The following is a 13,219-nucleotide window of genomic DNA, read 5'->3' on the forward strand; positions in this document are numbered from 1 at the left end:
AGCCATATTCGCGAAAATGAGTGAATTATCTTGGACGGAAAATGTATTTTGTATGCCATTACATTTGTAAAATGGTCGATTTGGATTTTTACACATGGTAAGGTATGAATTATTATGGAAAAATGTATAGCTTGATTGAATACAATGTTCATACTTGGTAAGTCTGCAGTTATGCTACTATGGTACCCAATCACAAAAAGAAAGGCCACAACAAATTAATAAACTTCCGAGCCAAGACATTATATCGTAGGTACCGAATCACTTGTCTTTACCTAAACGTGTCTCAAAGTGATGACATAATCTTTGTTGCTTTCTTCGAATTTTTCCTCCTTCATCTGCAAGAGATTAAAAAAATATCAAGTAATTTATTGTGGCCTAGTTAGTTCAGATCTTATTGGCAGTCACACTGAGCCAGACTGGAAGAATGATGTCTGACGGATATGCCAGAAGCATGTCAGTGTGAGTGCAAGCACAGGGGGCACTTTGTTCTGTAGACGTTCTTGCCATTCTTGTCACGTTAGATTCATCTTACCTCACGCACCCCAGTATGACTTTCTACAGTTTGTAGAAAACTAGTCCGTGTATGCCATTGTCATTGTAGTTAGTTGTATCACGTCCATGTTTTTTATTAGCATTTTATCCTTACAGACCACAAACCCAAACGGACCGGTAAGAACGCAAGAACCCCTCTTGGGTGGACTCTCTGAAAACATCTACTATTCCAACACTTCACTAACACAATCTTCTCGTATTTCGAAAAGCGTGGTGACATCTGACCTTCTGTATTTCGTTTTCTACACTCACTCGTGTGCACGGTGGGTGGGTTTAACACTGTTAAAATCAAAGTGGTAACACTTGGGATGGGCGTTTCTTGTCAAGTCTCTCACACGTGTGTTGTCCTTGTCGTGCACTTACCTGCAATAGTGGAGTACTGTGTTCTAATGCGTTTTACTAACCAACGCGATGCATCAGTGTGTAACGTCCGAAGATTCACTCAGATTTTTTGTTTAGGGGTAGAAATGATACAAAGGGAAGGTGTGTGAAACTTCATCAGTTGGAAAAGAGTCCTGGGGCTGGCGCATCGGGGTGCTCTAACTTGAAAGCTTGTAGGTCTAATGTGGCGTGACCTTGACCTCGACCTTGACCTCGACCTCGACCTTGACCTCGACTCTGACCTTCACGACGGGTGTTTGCTGCATGATAGGACCTACTCATCCGTTTTGCGAACACGGTGTCACTTTAATGTGATTCGGTGGCTATTCTTAATTCCCGCTTTAATTTGTTTAACCCTTTTCTCGTGACAGACACGAACATAAATACTTCCAAGGCCATGACTTATTTCAAAGAGGATTCAACGCATAGATCATGAATACGCACGACATTAATTACTGCGGAAATGATATATTTAAATCAAAACTTGTAAATCAGCCTTTGGTGACATTAGTCGAACAGTTACACCGACTGAGATTCTTCTTGACAATGAACAATCCCATCGACCTCTGTGGTAGAATTAGCATTGTCCCCCGTAGAGTGGTATATACCCGTAATGGTTGATTGTAGCAAAGTCATCAATATAGACTGTCTGTGTAGTGTAGGTGCAACTGTGTCACTCTTTTGTAGCGGCATGTAACCAATCTTCCCGAGTCAAGAGAGTTCACTGACTTTAAAAGTCCAGTTTCCACCCTTGCCGAACTAGGCTGGAATTCCTGGGCTCGATCGTAGCGCCACCAGTGGCTATTACGAGTTATGTCCTTTCTATGCCTCTCCTATTGACCAATCAGATTCAACTTCTCATATCACTTGCATTTGCTTCAAACAAAACGGTGGCGCCCAGTCAAGAAGATCTGATTGATAATCAAGATCTATATTGTGATAAAACGAGTCTTACATCGGGAAGTGCATTAAATCACGTGAGCACCGTGATTAAAAACATGAAAAGATTTAGAAAATATCTGTTGACAACGAGTTAGTGGTGCACATGTTTTGCAAATCCTGCAGTCGACCGACATCTGCATTACACTTTACGAACCGGATTTCGGTTTCGGTGCTCGATTTTGATTGGACTATGCATAGACTCGTTAGTCCAGCCAAAATGTAACTCCATAATACCAGCCTAGTTCGGCAAGGGTGGAAACTGGACTTTTATAGTCAGTTAACTCCCTTGCCTCGGGAAGATGCATGTAACCGAGGCCCCGTGTGATGATACCAGGTAGTTTTAACGTGCAGTAGAGGTGCATGTGGTGGCAGAACGCCTGAGGTGCACACGCACACGTGCATGGTGCTCGCTGCACATTTGAAGTGCATGTTTTTTAAATATTCTTTTTCTTTCTTTTGAAATCTATGCCAGTCAGTGAATTGTGATCTGCACATAATTATTCCCCAGCGTTGCTATCTCGCCCGATGTTTGATATACAAGGCTCCCGCAGATTACGTAAACACTTCATGTAGTATACTACACCGGAGCCTTGCATGTCGCTGACTTACTGATATCACGAAGAGTTTATTTTCCTGTGTCTAGAATAATTGTAGATTTCATCCTAATTCCCGTAGGTCGTAGCATTTCGTTAAACACTTCGCATCCGTTATGTTTTACCTGTAGAACATAGATTTACTAAAGTCTGACATTTTCGTTGATTAGAAGATGAGAATGGTTTTGTTTGCATCAAACGTTCTGCTGTGTGAACTTAGGGGATTTCACTGGGATGCTGCCACACTCGTGAGGGTGGGGCAAAGGAGAGCGTGGGGTGGGGACTCTTTGCACCTGCTCGCTAATTAGCCTTTGTTTGCTTTCCCGTACCCCAGGAGCACAAGGCCGAACGACGGGACAGCGGCGAGGTAAAGTATCTGTAGGCTCACGTGATGATTGTATGTTGATGTGTATTATACATACAGTTGTACATCTTCCCGAGGCAAGAGTATCCACCAGCCTTTATAAAAAAACAGACTTTGATACAGGCTTGTGGACACTCTTGCCTTGGGAAGATGAGACTAGACAGCAATATATTGGTAAATAGGCTACGAGTGAATGCCGTGAATCATTTTGCTTTCTAGGTGCAAAACAAACTACAATCCCGTGAAATATATATGTGAACAGAGAATGGCATCAGTCATATAATAATTACGCAAATACAGTGTCAAAAAATAATTGTACGATGCACAGAGAAATTCGGATGAACGCGGTGATAACATAGGGGACGATGGGTGGCCAACGGCTTTTAGCGCTGGTTTCTACACCGAAGGTCCGGGTTCGAATCCCACTATGGAACCACGACTTGGTCCACATAATGTGAGGGGCGGTCAGGTAGCCTCGTGGTTAAAGCGTTCGCTCGTCACGGCAAAGATCCGGGTTCGATTCCCGACATGGGTACAATGTGAAGCCCATTTGTGGTGTCCCCCGCCGTGATATTGCTGGAATATTGCTAAAAGCGGCTTAAAACCTCACTCACTCACTCAATGTGTGAAGCTGTGTCCCCTGTCGTGTAGTGGCTGGAATAGTGCTAACATCGGCGTTAGATTATACTCATTTATATAAACTGGAAATAAATATATAATAGAGGAATCGTTTGTCTAATTTTTGTTTTGGATTTAGGATACAGATATGAAATGAGAATACATCCAATGTTATGTTTCAACAATGACATGGTTAGTTTAAAATCATTCACGAGTCACGCCTCAGTAAGTTGAACTTACACGCCCAGCGCCCCAAATACAAAGATGTCAGTCACACTGTGAGGAAAAGTGATTAGTCAGCACTAAACATACAAGGGGTGCACGAAACGGGGAGTATTCACAAAACCTTCTCACTTATTATCCTGTCTTTGAGTTTGATATTTGTCCTAACCTCACATCGTGCCTATATCACACGGCTCGGGCGGCTTGCTAGTGATATATCTACATATACCCAGCTCTACGCCAGTAACTAACTCATTCAATCATATGTCTTTTATTACAGTCTAACAATTGGATAACCTACTCACATCCTTAACACCTCTCACTCTGCAAATTGTGTCGTCCCGTTTCAAATGTTTTAACGTATTCTGGTATGTGGTTCAGGCAAAGCTGCTTCACTTATGACGTTGGTATGGAATGTCGAGCTTCTAGAAATTTTTAAATTAATATCTATTTTTAAGTACGTAGATATGAAACTTCGAGTGTGTGATTCCACTACAACACTAGGTTTGTCCGTCATTGTCTTGTATTTATAACATAGGTGGTAAAGGACCTTGTCACCATCTTCCCAGTGCTTAGAGACTGGTTAGCGGACTTCCTTGCGCAGAACTGTACCATGACGGCATCAATGGTCGGTCTGAACCTTCTCGTAGAACAGGTAAGTTTTGCACATTGAATCTGTCTTGCTGATTTTGCGTGGGTAGTTTGTGATCTCCATTCTATTGATCCCCCTGCTTTGACATTGCTGCAGCTGAACCATTAATTAAGGACCCATCCTATCAACAATCACTCTCTCGAGACCCGTGAAGACCCGGGTAGAGAATAGATCTTCAGCAACCCATGCATGCCGTAAAAGGCGACTATGCTTGTGGTAAGAGCCGACTAACGGGATCGCGTGGTCAGGCTCGCTGACTTGGTTGATGCATGTAATTGATCCCAATTGCGTAGTTCGATGGTCATGTCAATCACCGAATTGTCTGGTCCAGACTCGATTATTTCCAGACCGCCGTCATATAGTTGGAATAACGCTGAATGCGGCGTTAAACAATAAACAACAAAATTGCTCTGTCGACATGTAACGCTGTGCGTGTCACCTCGGCCGCGTAACTCTGGTTAGGTTGCGCTGTGATGTAGACATCCTGCTCAAAGGAGCCTATCCATGGCTCTGTTCCGATTCTCATCCTCTGCGTCCTTCAGCTACCAGGATCCGCTACGCTGGGGGTGAGTTCGAATCCCAGATTCCACCCCGTGATTATGTCCATCAGTACCATACATGTGACTTTCAGCTGAGACGTTGTGAATGAACGGAAGTACATTTCACAGGACCATTAATCCCAACTCTCCCCATCACCAGGTTCTCCGGCTTCTGCATCATCTGGTAAAGTTTGGTTACTACATGGATCTGGATGACGTCAGGAAGCTGCTGCCGCCATTACTCAGTCTGTTGGACGGGCGGCATGACGTCCCCTTTCCCAAGGACAAGGACAAAGGCAAAGGTACACTTAGAAACGGAGAAAACATTACTGCTATTGTTTATTTGCTAATGGGGCGGTTTGGTAACGTGGAGGTTAAAGCGTTCGCTCACCACGCCGAAGGCCCGAGTTCGATTCCCTCCATGGGTATAATGTGTGAAGCTGATATCTGGAGTCCCCCGTCGTGATATTGCTGGAATATCGCTAAATACGGCGTAAAACCACACTCAATGAGACTCCCTGCTATACACGGTGTAAACCCGTTAATCTGTACCGTATCATTCCCAATGACATCGTGGCGGTCAGGTAGCCTCCTGGTTAAAGCGTTCGCTCGTCACGCCGAAGACCTGGGTTCGATTCCCGACATGGGTACAATTTGTGAAGCCCATTTCTGGTGTCCCCCGTCGTGATATTGCTGGAATATTGCTAAAAGAGGCGTAAAATCAAACTCACTCACTCACCCAATGAAATCGTATGGATTAACAAATGCCCCTATGAACAATTGCCGTAAAGGGTGACTATGCTTGTCGTAAAAGGCGACTAACGGGATCGGGTTGTCAGGCTCGCTGACTTGGTTGATGCATGTCATCGATCCCAATTGTGTGGATTGATGCTCATGATATTAATCACTGGATTGTCTGGTCCAGACTCGATTATTTACAGACCGCTGTCATATAGCTGGAATATTGCTGAGTGCGGCGTTAAACAACCAACCAACCAACCCTATGAACAAATGATTAGTATAATGTGTACCTTGTGGTACCCCTTCAAGTGTGTAAACGTTCCATACAGTTACAGTTCCGAACTAATTGTATGTAACGAATACACCAGCATGGTTCCTGGTGCTAACAGCGTGCCTTTCATACAACGTTTGGGGGCACGGGTGGCCCAGTCGTCTAAGGCGCCGCGATTCGCTGTGCAGAGTTGCGTCCCTTGGGCACGCCAGAAACCTATGGTTGTGGGTTCGAATCCCGGTTCGCCCCGATTATGTTTCTAGGTTTGTCAGCACCGTGCTCGTGGGTTTCACCGAAGTGGTAAACGTATGAGACCTGCATAACTTCGGGCTTTCCTCCCATATCAAGCTGACACGCCGCGATATAACTTGAATACTGTTAAAAGCGGCGTTAAACCCAACTCACTCACTCACTCACTCACTCACTCACTCATACAACGTTTGTGAGTAAATCGACCTGCTATTTTCAGGCTACTCGAAAGAGTCAAGCAAGTCTGTCGCCCAGTACAGAAACACAACCAGATTCGAACAGAATCAAGAAATGGAGGCCATCGTCAATGCCAAATACCAGTAAGTAGTGGAATAGGCTGACAGTTTATAAAACAATCGTTCACTGGATCCCAGAAGATGATTTGTGTCGTTGACCCCGTCCTATAAGAGAAAATAATTGTTATGAATAAGAAGATGAGATAATCGTCCCGTAAGCGTACTTATTCCATAAACACCGAAAAACATGATAGATGACACAGATAGTTAAATGAATACCGACCGATATTGTTTGTTTATATAAATTATATTCACATCTCTTTTTAGGGCCATGTGGGTGCTGGATCTCCTCCTGACATTCCAAAGAAATCTACGATTGAAGGTGAGTTTGTTGGCACTTAAATTATTTTGTCGAATTTATATAAAAAAGTAAATATGGAAGAATTTATGAATGTCACTTCTTTTTTATGAGGGACACAACGTTTCGGAGTATATGCTTACTCCTTCATCCGGTGAATCAGATTCCTTTGGTAAAGGAATTTTTATTCCATCATTATGAAAATTAATTAAATGATTTTTGTAAGCTCACGTCCGTCATTCTAATTACAAAGCTCTTTTTGGTGTCTTGGGGTAATCTGGACCCCAGCATCTCAAGGTCTATCGTAAAAGCCGTCTGAAATAGGGTTGGTTGGTTACGATGTGATCTGGCGATCGTTGCATCGTTCCCTTATTGCCCAGCTCATGCTGTCAACCCAAGGTTTGCCTGATCAAGTTTCCGTCACTGTCTTGTTAAGACTGTAGCCTTTACCATCATTCGCCCCTGTTGCAGGTTTTTGTCACCAAGTTCAAGTATGGTGAACTCGGCGCCAAACAGGGCGCTATCAAAAAGAAGTCCCAGACTGTGCTAGAGCCCCTTCTGTACGAGACGTATGACCCGACAGACACGTCAAAGTAAGTTGTTGATAATAATAAAAATGAAAATAATATTGATGATGATAATCAACAGTAATAACGAATCGCAAAAAATATCATAAGAATGAAATAACATGTCAGATTCTTAGCAAGATGCAGAATAATGCTAGAATCATGATTCATATTTTCTATAATAAACACGATTTATCCAATGTAAAGAACATCATGTAATCACGTTATATATACTACTCAAAAGAAGTTAAAGAACACCCAATTCATATTCATATTACTACGGTTAATCTCACATGCCAAGACAGATTAACTATAGTAATATGAAAGAATCGGGTGTTCTTTAACTTCTTTTGAGTTGTATATTATCGCTTTCTATTATGTGTGTATGGTAAGTGTATAGTGGGACCAGGGTTTGCATACTTGTTAAAGCGTTAGCTCTTTTCGCCACGAACGCTATTCTCTACATGCATGTGGGTCCATTTACTGACTGGCGTGTCGTGTTTCCAGGAAGGCGCTGAAGAAGCAGAAAGACGTGCTGAAAGAGCTGAAGGAGATGTTCCACGCGTCCGCCATCTTTGATCTGGACAGCACCACTGCAGTGCTTCTGGTCAGTACAAGACGTGACACCGTGATGTAACTGGAATACTGTTAAAAGCGGCGTTAAACCCAGCTCACTCACTCACTCACAGTACAAGACTTGAAATAGCCCCTTGATTACACCCCCGCCACCTGCCCAGTTTTAGGCCTTGTAGTTAATACCATAAAATTAACGGAGACATTGTATTTCTGCAATTAGGCTTATGATTTACTGATGGTTTGATAAATATGAACTAGCAGACAAGAAATACAACTTGCTGGGACTGTCAATACCCATCTTCCCAAAGCAAGTGAGTTAAACCTACAGTGGAAACTGGACTTTTATAGTCAGTTAACTCCCTTGCCTCGGGAAGACGTCTATACGCTTGCACCTCATTCCCCCTTTAACATCGGGTTTACCTAATACCTTCATGAGACCATAGTAAGAAGTCACGACGATCCTTTTACCAAGCTGGGGGTTCCTAATATCTCTGAACGAAATATTTGTATACCATTTCTTTGATGCGAATGTGTCGTGTGATGGTAATGTGTAATGCCATTAATATTCTGACAATGACATTTGTGTTTTCTATCAGGATCTGTCGAACTACAAGTCCGACAAGATGGTGGTCAAGTCCTTGGACATCCTCAACAAGATGTACTCCTCACAGAACGACATGTTTAAATTGGCGCAGAGAGCACAGGTGAGTATTCATTAACTCTTAATTTTTAAGGGCGGTCGGGTAGCCTAGTGGTTAAAGCGTTCGCCCGTCACGCCGAAGACCCGGGTTCGATTCCCGACATGGGTACAATGTGTGAAGCCCATTTCAGGTGTCCCCCGCCGTGATATTGCTGAAATATTGCTAAAAGCGGCGTAAAACCATACTCACTCACTCACTAAATTTTTAACTTGATTTTCTCATAAACGGCTTCTCATTATTCAAGTATTTATCTTATACAGGTTCATTGTTGCACATACGAGATACAATATTCCTCCATGGTCATTGTGTGACGCACCATAAATGCGGAACTGTTAATCACTGGCTTGCCTGGTCAGCTATTTACAGGTTACCGTGATATAGCGGGAATATTGTTGACTGGTGTTTAATAAAGAAATGAACATTGTCACACCCAGACCACTCATGCCTGTGTATGTATGTAGGTGCTACTTACCCACGACTCGGCACGTGTCCACCGCGAGGTTCAGAGGTCACTGCCAACTTTGAGACGTCTGTCACGTGCAAAGCTGAATGACCAGCAGGTGAAACTGATGAGTGATGTCCTTGACGAATTAGCAGAGTGAGTGATCTCCCTTCTTTTTGTATAAAATTTAAACTGAAGATATAACAATATGAGAATATCAAGTATTTATAATTTATAACAAGTATGTCCCGCATACCGTATACAACATTCTTGTTTATGTTTGGAAAACCGATGCACAGTAAACTACGTTTATAACGAACACGCTTATAACGAACCTACCGATATAAAGAACTTATTTTTTATGTCCCGGCCTTTTGTTGCATATATGCTGTATATATGCTTATAACGAACTACGGTTATTACGAACTAAAATTAGTGGTCCCTTTGAGTTCGTTATAACCGTAGTTTACTGTATGTTCGTCGAAAGATTATAATGGACACCATGCAATCTCGCCTGTATTCTGTGTAAAGATGGTCAATTAGGACATAAATGCTAGTAATGTCTCTACTGTCACATATACTGCTTCTGATTCTATCCTGTGTTTTAAAGGTTCTGTCACCTTCCGAAGACTCCAGATGAACCTCACCACATGAATCAGAACATCATGATCAGTCACGGTCAGTAGGTTGTTACACAACCCACGCTTGCGTAAAAGGCGACTATGCTTGTCGTAAGAGGCGACTAACGGGATCGCATGGTCAGGCTCGCTGACTTGGTTGATGCATGCCATCGCATCCCAATTGCGTAGATCGATGATCCTATCACCGGACTGTCTGGTCCAGAATCGATTATTTACAGACCGCCGTCATATAGTTGGAATATTGCTGAGTGCGGCGTTCAATAACAAAAAAGATGCATCGTATTAAATGATATGACTAGAAGATGGCGTTCGAGTAATAAGGTTACACTGTTGAAAAAGCTACTTGAATGTATGAGGCTTGATACTCTGAAACGTTTCATTTTCTTTGTTTTTAGGACTTCTGAAGATTGTTCTGGACATACTTTCTCAGGAAATTGATAGTCGGCTAGTTGTAAGTAACACCCTTTACCTCACTTACATATTAAACTGCTCCAAGCTTGAAGGAACATCTATTCGTATCTTCGATCACAATGTGAATCTGATGCATGCTCAGAACGATGTAACACTCGCACACCAACATTTGTGTCGTCGATGACGTTGTAGGATCAGTACAAGGGGATGGAAACGGTGTTCAAGAAGACGCTGTACCTGCTGCAGCTGTTGACCAGAGAGAACCAGCGCGTGCAGGAGCAGCTGTTTGACCATCTGGACACCCTGCTAGACGTCCAGATCGTCCGCTCAGATCTGGCCCTGGCGCTCAAAGAGGTACCTAAAGCCATCCATTTGGCGATGTGGCTTTTTTTAACACAACGGCCGAGTTTTTTTTCCACATATCCTCTGAAAGTATATGCCGATCATTAAAACTAAAGGCAAAATATATTTTCCTGAATTTCCATTTTGTTTTAACCCAAGCCAGTAAATTCTCGATGATAAAGACTATATCTGATCGATTTCAGTCAATCCAAATCTGGTTCATATTTGCATCAATAATAATTTGTTTCCAATTTAATTATTTTTTTTAAAAATATTACACATTGGGGTTTAGTGATATTATCTAGTTTCTGGAAAGCACTAATTCGAATAAAAAGCGTCATTCATAGTGCAGTTGCTTTGCAAGTACTTTACTTCCTGTGTCGCTGTGTTACAGCTGTTCATCGGGAACCAGGCCACCTGTCTGAAGGTGTATTCCCGTCAAATCCAGAGGATTGTCCTGTTGTCCGCGGAGAACCAGCATAGAGCTCCAGAGTTCCTGGAACTCCTCAAGGTCCTCGTGAAGGTGGAAGGACTGGACCTTACAATCAAACGCAATCAAGCGCTGGTCATGAAGTACATTATGCAAACCTTCAAGAAGGCAGCCTATGTACTCGACCAGCCTAGAGATCTCAGGTCGGTGGTCCGCGACCTCAAGATGGATATTATTTTCTGAACCAAAAAATGTTAGGGATCGTGAATATTGTTTGGAATGTTTTTATTAAATTGTGTTTTCAGTTATCACTACAAATACATTCCCCCCGTCTTTCCTTGAATAGTAACTTTAAGTGATTAAGAATTCATCCTGCCTTAACAAATAAAAACATTTCACGTAAATATAATTAATTGGAATGAGTCATTTCCGTCATGTGCATCTTTAATGCTTTTCTCAAAAAGTAACCGTATATATAACCTGTTAGACCAACATCTAGTCTCTGAAATGAACATAGGTTACAGGAAGAAAACATTCGTTAAATTATGGTTATAAAAGGTAATTAAAAGGAGCACAGAGGATTTCTTTTTCAGATCTAGACTTGCCAAATATTATAGACTTGCATGGGCTGTATTATATATTTGTTTCAGGGTCTGTATGACATACTAATAACATGTATATGCATCCTAGCGTTATTGGTTATTTCAGGGAAAGGATCCTTACCAACAAGACAGAGCGAGGGCATCTGACGTACTTCATCAGTCTGGTCGACCTGCTAGCAACATGCGCCGAGGTACATAGGTTTTCTTTATGAACCTCCATCATAACGTTCCATCTATCCATTTGATAGCACTTGTTTCCTTTTATTCACTTGACCCTCTTACAAACGTGATGTGACTAGGGTATATCCATGCTTACATATTCGTGTAAGATCATTCTCTTGGATAGTGGAGTAGCTTATTGGCTGCAACCACGCGTCACGAAGAATCCACTGGTCGATTCATGGGTGTTATATGTGAACTTTGTGTCGTTCGTGATATTGTGGGGGCCATCGGGTAGCCTAGTGGTGAAAGCGTTCGCTCGTCACGCCAAAGACCTGAGTTCGATTCCTGACATAGGTACAATGTGTGAAGCCCATTTCTGGTGTCCCCCGCCGTGATATTGCTGGAATATTGCTAAAAGCGGCGTAAAACCATACTCACTCACTCGTGATATTGTGGCAGAACTGCCAGCAACAGCTTCGACCACTACTCACTCACTCACTCACTCTGATCCTGTAGGGGGAGAACAAGTTCATCGAGTCCCTGTGCCAGACAATCCTGCCGGTGGAGGAGCTGCTGTGGGTGATGAACCATCCCCACATCGACACCAACCTCAAGAAGCCCTTCATCAAGTTCATGCTGTGGGTGTACATCAAGACGACCAGCAATCTGGTGGAGAGCGGCGCCGCAGACCTGCAGCACGACAAGTGAGGCCATGCAATATAGGGACTACAAAATACACAATAATAAGGCTTGTTGAAATAAACAATTGTTTCTCATGGACTGCCTGCGTATTAACTGCCCTCATAAACAGTTAAATTGTGTCTTGGCACCGGATTCGCATAGTTTGCACACACCATGCTATTCATCGTGTATTGGATTCGCCATTGTGCCCATGGCATTGGACTTATCACTTTAATACCTATACTTTGAGTCGCAGGAGGCATGGTCGTTATCATCTATCATTATCACTATCATCATCGTCGTCGTCGTTATCATCATCGTCGTCGTCGTCGTTATCATTATTGTCGTCGTCGTTATCATTATTGTCGTCATCATCAATATCATTGTCATCATCGTCAACATCATCATTATTGTCATCATTATTATTATTGTCATAATCATCATCATTATTATTATTGTCATAATCATTGCAGGGACATGTGGGATTTTATAACCTCGGCGAGCGGTGAGATCAATCAGCTGATCGACTACTTCTCACACCACCCAGACAGGATGACACAGCTCCTCAAGTCTGAGCCCCCCAAGAGGTACCCCCATCAGATCCAATATTAGTCATTGTAGCAAGCGTTCTTTGTAAACTGTCAGTGTTATTGTGCCAGCTCTGGCTATATTCAACCAAATAACGAAAAGTGAGTAAGCAAAGGGTAAAACTGTTCTTTGAATAAAGGTTCATCAATGTACGTGTACCGAAGATGCTGATAATGACACGTGTATATCAATAAACACCACATCCTCATCAGCTGCGGTGGCTTGTGTTGCAGCTGTGTGGCCGAGGGACACGATACCCGCGCCGTCATGCACGCCGGGCTCTACTACATCCTGGACGCCGTCATGCCGTTCCTCCATGTAAGTGTGACAACGTGGTCCGCAATAATCCCATGTATAGC

At 42.8% G+C, this 13,219-nt stretch overlaps 1 protein-coding gene across 6 annotated transcripts in view; it reads left to right on the forward strand.

Annotated features, from left to right (window-relative positions):
- Positions 1 to 13,219, forward strand: part of LOC139454516 (inositol 1,4,5-trisphosphate-gated calcium channel ITPR3-like) — a 221,133-nt gene that overhangs the window by 177,675 nt on the left and 30,239 nt on the right. For 3 of the 6 annotated variants that reach the window (XM_071236272.1, XM_071236275.1, XM_071236276.1), the window contains 17 exons: positions 2,803 to 2,835; positions 4,211 to 4,327; positions 5,024 to 5,165; positions 6,345 to 6,444; positions 6,688 to 6,742; positions 7,190 to 7,311; positions 7,792 to 7,891; positions 8,457 to 8,564; positions 9,023 to 9,159; positions 9,614 to 9,681; positions 10,040 to 10,095; positions 10,248 to 10,409; positions 10,792 to 11,030; positions 11,536 to 11,620; positions 12,108 to 12,295; positions 12,746 to 12,859; positions 13,094 to 13,178. In XM_071236272.1, the coding sequence (XP_071092373.1) occupies positions 2,803 to 2,835; positions 4,211 to 4,327; positions 5,024 to 5,165; positions 6,345 to 6,444; positions 6,688 to 6,742; positions 7,190 to 7,311; positions 7,792 to 7,891; positions 8,457 to 8,564; positions 9,023 to 9,159; positions 9,614 to 9,681; positions 10,040 to 10,095; positions 10,248 to 10,409; positions 10,792 to 11,030; positions 11,536 to 11,620; positions 12,108 to 12,295; positions 12,746 to 12,859; positions 13,094 to 13,178 (1,911 nt within the window). Of the gene's footprint in view, positions 1 to 648; positions 670 to 2,802; positions 2,836 to 4,210; positions 4,328 to 5,023; positions 5,166 to 6,344; positions 6,445 to 6,687; positions 6,743 to 7,189; positions 7,312 to 7,791; positions 7,892 to 8,456; positions 8,565 to 9,022; positions 9,160 to 9,613; positions 9,682 to 10,039; positions 10,096 to 10,247; positions 10,410 to 10,791; positions 11,031 to 11,535; positions 11,621 to 12,107; positions 12,296 to 12,745; positions 12,860 to 13,093; positions 13,179 to 13,219 lie in introns of all 6 variants that reach the window. The other 3 variants (XM_071236274.1, XM_071236277.1, XM_071236273.1) reach the window with 2 other exon arrangements.

The sequence above is a fragment of the Haliotis cracherodii genome, unplaced genomic scaffold (assembly GCF_022045235.1).
Source record: "Haliotis cracherodii isolate W230 unplaced genomic scaffold, xgHalCrac1.p SCAF_10, whole genome shotgun sequence".
Lineage (NCBI taxonomy): Eukaryota > Metazoa > Mollusca > Gastropoda > Lepetellida > Haliotidae > Haliotis > Haliotis cracherodii.